We start from the raw sequence: 5,032 nt of genomic DNA, 5'->3' as shown, positions 1-5,032 counted from the left end.
AGAGAGAGAGAGAGAGAGAGAGAGAGAGAGAGAGAGAGAGAGAGAGAGAGAGAGAGAGAGAGAGAGAGAGAGAGAGAGAGAGAGAGAGAGAGAGAGAGAGAGAGAGAGAGAGAGAGAGAGAGAGATCAGGACATAGATGAACAGTAAATGTTTTTTTATATTACATAATATTATGTATAATTTATAGTGAGCGTCTACCCGTAAAACTCATTATTGATTTGCCTGCGTAGTACGTCTTTGCGCAAAAGGCGCTTTACAAGGCGCATACAACGCGTAATAAAGGCAAATGCAAAAATGGCCCATTTATTTACCACTGACTTATAGGCGTATTATGCCTATATCAGGAGCGTATAATGACAAATACGCTCCTGCGTTTGTCATTATACGCTCCTGCCTATATGCATATATATGCCTATATGCCAGGCTAATCATTTGTTCGCCTTGTATTTCCATCGTCATCGATATCGTCATGATCGTCGCGAACGTTGTTAAATATTTACACCGGTAGCTGGCGGCGCGGAGCTGCGCAAGCGCATGATGTGAACATCGAAAATCCTGAATTTTTGGATTTGTATGTGAAATGTTGTAATATCAGTTATTTCATGAAATTCCACGACCACAGATGCAGTCCCAGTTGCAGAATACTTAGCGGCACTCCTCTGCCTACTGTTCCTGATGGTTTTTATTTACGGTTTAGTGATTAAAGTGGTGTAAAAGTTCCCTGTTTTGATGCTACCCCCGTCGTCCCATTTCCAGACTGTCAAAATGGCTGCTCGACCATGTTTATTCCTTGCGGTTGCTCTCTTCTTAGGAAGTAAACTGTATAACGGCTGATCTATATGTCCGTGTTTAGTAGTGCAACAAATAGTATGCCAGATCAGATCAGCTATGACTTCACGTCGGAGGAAAATGCGTATAAGTGGAAGGGTTTATTTGTTGAATCCTTGCAAAAGGTTTGTATTTGTATATCTTTCATGTTAGAATTTAGATGTTGTTTACCTTCGTTTATAACGCAATCGTATAGAGTTCGTTTAACGAAAACCTGATAAGCACGCTATTTTATTTACGCATTTAAGTAGGCTGTTGTCTGTTTTAAATTGTTTGTCATTTGATATATTATTACTATGCCTTAGCCCCTATGACTCGAGTATGATCACAGGCACTTGGAACGTCTCAATAATAAAAAAAGGTAAATAAACACGAAATGTACCAAAGTCTTAATGTTTCTCTACTCTATTTCGCCTATAATCACCTGTAAATGCCGGTCAAATGCTCATCTGCAACACACAAGTACACCGAACGCCCGCCCGCGCTGTGCTGCGTGCACAAACAACATGAATAAGAGAGCAGGTAAGAAAGCGGGATTGAAAAATTCGTTCGACGCTCACTTCATTTCACACCATCACAGCTCGAATACACATCCTACAGCTTCCATCTTGGTATCTATGTGTACATAAATGTTCACTTGTTCGAATTATAACTCTGGCCTTTGTTCTTACCTACTCCCGCCAGAGATATCTCGTGAAATCTAGCAGGAAATGTTCTCTCCGTGAAAATGTAGAGGACGAAATGTCTGTTTATACACGAGTAATGGGGCGCATTGCATGCCGGGATGAGCTGCTGCCGGCCTCCGAGCTCCATTTCGAGGCCCGCCAAGCCAAGCACAATGCGCGCGGGCATGACGTCACGCAGACACGACTACAGCGATCGATCGAAAGTAGTGCCGTTAGAAATTTTTGGAAGATAACGTCCTCTTTACATTTTCACGGAGAGAACATTTACTGCAGGATTTCACGAGATATCTCTGGTGGGAGTAGGTAAGAACAAAGGCCAGAGTTATAATTCGAACAAGTGAACATTCATGTACACATAGATACCAAGATGGAAGCTGTAGGATGTGTATTCGAGCTTTGATGGTGTGAAATGAAGCGAGCGTCGAACGAATTTTTCAATCCCGCTTTCCTACCTGCTCTCTTATTCATGTTGTTTGTGCACGCAGCACAGCGCGGGCTGGCGTTCGGTGTACTTGTGTGTTGCATCGAGCATTTGACTGGCATTTACAGGTGATTATAGGCGAAATATAGTAGAGAAACATTAAGACTGGTACATTTCGTGTTTATTTACCTTCTTTTTTTTTATTGAGACGTTCCAAGTGCCCGTGAGTATGATATTGTCAGTGGTAGGTAACCGGTACCCTTACTGGTTAGTTGGCATTGCTTGCACCTGAATCACAGGCACTTGAAGCGTTTCAATAAAATATAATGCTAACTAAATACGAAATCTATTTACTACCAAATTCTTCATGTTTCTATACTCTCTTTCACTTATTATTTGCCGACAGTTTCCTGTAAATTCCGTCCCAAATCTAACGTGGCAGATCCAATATCACGCTGCCGGCGCCATTGCTCTCGCGGCTCCACTGTTGCACGCTTACACTAATATATATAGCAGGTAGGAAAGCGGGATCGCAAAATTCGCTTGACGCTCGCTGGATTTCACACTTTCACAGCACTAATACACATCCAACAGCTGCCATCTTTGTTTCTATGTCAAGAACAGTGTTCACTTGTTATAAAAACATACTGTCTCTGTTCTTAACCGAGCTGTGTCACGCAAAATCACACAAAGACTGACGAAATTCTCGCATTCGCGAACCTTCCACAGTAATGTAAATGGCTGTCAGAATCAGGGGCGGGCTATATAGACTGGGACTCGCTCCCACCTCGATTACCCATCGAGTGACTAAGCTAAGCCGAGAGGTGGGAGCGAGTGCCAGTTTATGGACTATAGGCGGCGTGCAGGCGGCACACTGCTTTCCAACTCTCGTACGAGCCTCGCCATTGGAACGTTACAAAAACGTTGCAGCGTTGTGGCGCAAGAATGAGGTCACAAAGAGCGCCGGTATGTGTTTCCTGATTCTGACAGCCATTTACATTACTGTGGAAGGTTCGCGAACGCGAGAATTTCGTCAGTCTTTGTGTGATGAACAGAGACAGTATGTTTTTATAACAAGTGAACACTGTTCTTGACATAGAAACAACGAATTTTGCGATCCCGCTTTCCTACCTGCTATATATATTAACTTGTAAGCGTGCAACAGTGGAGCCACGCGAGCAATGGTGCCGGCAGCGTATATGGTTGCACGTAGGATTTGGACGGAATTTTCAGGAAACTGTCGGCAATAATAGGTGAAAGAGAGTATAGAAACATTAAGAATTTGGTAGTAAATAGATTTCGTATTTAGTTAGCATTATATTTTATTGAAACGCTTCAAGTGCCTGTGAGCTGAATAGATACAATAATGTAACCCAACAAGAGTAGGGTTACAACGCGAGCCTATTTTTTTCTTTGAATGAGCCCCTGAGTGATTCACTCAGGGCAGTTTTATGGTGCGTTTTTCGAGACTAGAACTTCCAAACTGGGCTTATTGTAAACACGAACCTTTCTCTGCTATCCTGGGACTTACTATGTATCACAATACTCTGTATTAACCTAATATAATCTGTTAAAAAGTTTCGAAGTGACGAGCGGCGATATTTCGAGCGCCATTTCTGTTGACCTGTGACGTACGCATTTCCAAGGTGGGTAGCATTCGGCTACCTTCTGCTCAGGGCTCGAATTAAGCGATGAGAAGGGCAAGGCAATTTTTTTAGGGCATGTGAGAAATCGCCTTGAATTTTCTCTAAAATGGAAGGGTACAGAGGCAATTTTAAAAGGCACCAAGGCAACTCTCAACATTTGAGAAGGGCACCAAGGCACTTTTCTAAAATAAAGGAAAACTCATAACAAATTAGTACATCAGCATCGGCTTGCTTTTAATGTACAAAACAATATGCCCCCATGTAAGCTTACACCGTAACACCGACCCCTGTACCCCCGTCTGCTAATGGAAGTACAGTAACAAGAAATTTTACATGCCCGCTATCAGGAGCGAATAATTATCCGATGCTGTTATTATTCCCTCCTGCGACTATCGGTTTCAAGCTCATCATTGCAACTACAGCACACGCACGCACGTGCGTTATGTTGACTCGACTAAAAACGAAACTAGGGCAGTAGATTAAAGGGCACCGACGGCAATTACACAAAAGGGCAAGGCAGGTGACTGCCGTCGGTCGGGTTGGATTTTCAGGCGCAGTACGGCGATTGATAGGGGCACAGACGGCCAGTGTCGTCGGTACCGTCGGTTAATTCGAGACCTGCTTCGGCTCCTGTGTTGCCTGACATGCTGGCTCTGGTGACGTCATGACTGACAGCAGGCATCCCATGATGCATTCAATCTTGGAGCCGAAGTTAGCCGAACGCTATACGCATTGGGAATGCGTACGTCAAGAAGACTTTGGAAGACCCGCTACGAACCCTGGTCTTACCCTCCAGCTCGGTGATCTTGCCGACGTATTGTACCGCCTCCATCTGTGCTTCCTCCAGCTCAGCTGTAACGAAGCAACTCATTATCAGCTAATCACTAATTAATTAAACAACACAGATACAGCTAACAACGATGCTAGCAGGATACGTAACTAACTGTATATCACTCATCAGCTAAACAACACTGTTGTACAGATACAGCTAACAGCTATACTAGCTAGCTACGTAACTAGATAACTGTGTATCACTCATCAGCTAAACAACACTGTTGCACAGATACAGCTAACAGCTATACTAGCTAGCTACGTAACTAGATAACTGTGTATCACTCATCAGTTAAACAACACTGTTGCACAGATACAGCTAACAGCTAGGCTAGCTAGCTACGTAACTAGTAAACTGTGTATCACTCATCAGTTAAACAACACTGTTGCACAGATACAGCTAACAGCTTACTAGCTAGCTACGTAACTAGATAACTGTGTATCACTCATCAGTTAAACAACACTGTTACACAGATACAGCTAACAGCTAGGCTAGCTAGCTACGTAACTAACTGTGTATCACTCATCAGCTAAACAACACTGTTGCACAGATACAGCTAACAGCTTACTAGCTAGCTACGTAACTAGATAACTGTGTATCACTCATCAGTTAAACAACG

At 43.2% G+C, this 5,032-nt stretch overlaps 1 protein-coding gene across 1 annotated transcript in view; it reads left to right on the top strand.

Annotated features, from left to right (window-relative positions):
* Positions 1-522: 522 nt before the first annotated feature.
* Positions 523-5,032, top strand: part of LOC106814159 (son of sevenless homolog 1-like) — a 31,708-nt gene continuing 27,198 nt past the window's right edge. Inside the window, exon 1 of the mRNA XM_014818456.1 lies at positions 523-953. Coding sequence (XP_014673942.1) covers positions 840-953 — 114 coding nt within the window. The 5' untranslated portion in view covers positions 523-839. The remainder of the gene's footprint in view (positions 954-5,032) is intronic.

The sequence above is a fragment of the Priapulus caudatus genome, unplaced genomic scaffold (genome assembly GCF_000485595.1).
Source record: "Priapulus caudatus unplaced genomic scaffold, Priapulus_caudatus-5.0.1 Scaffold25, whole genome shotgun sequence".
NCBI lineage: Eukaryota > Metazoa > Priapulida > Priapulimorpha > Priapulimorphida > Priapulidae > Priapulus > Priapulus caudatus.
This window is presented reverse-complemented; position numbering and strand designations above follow the sequence as displayed.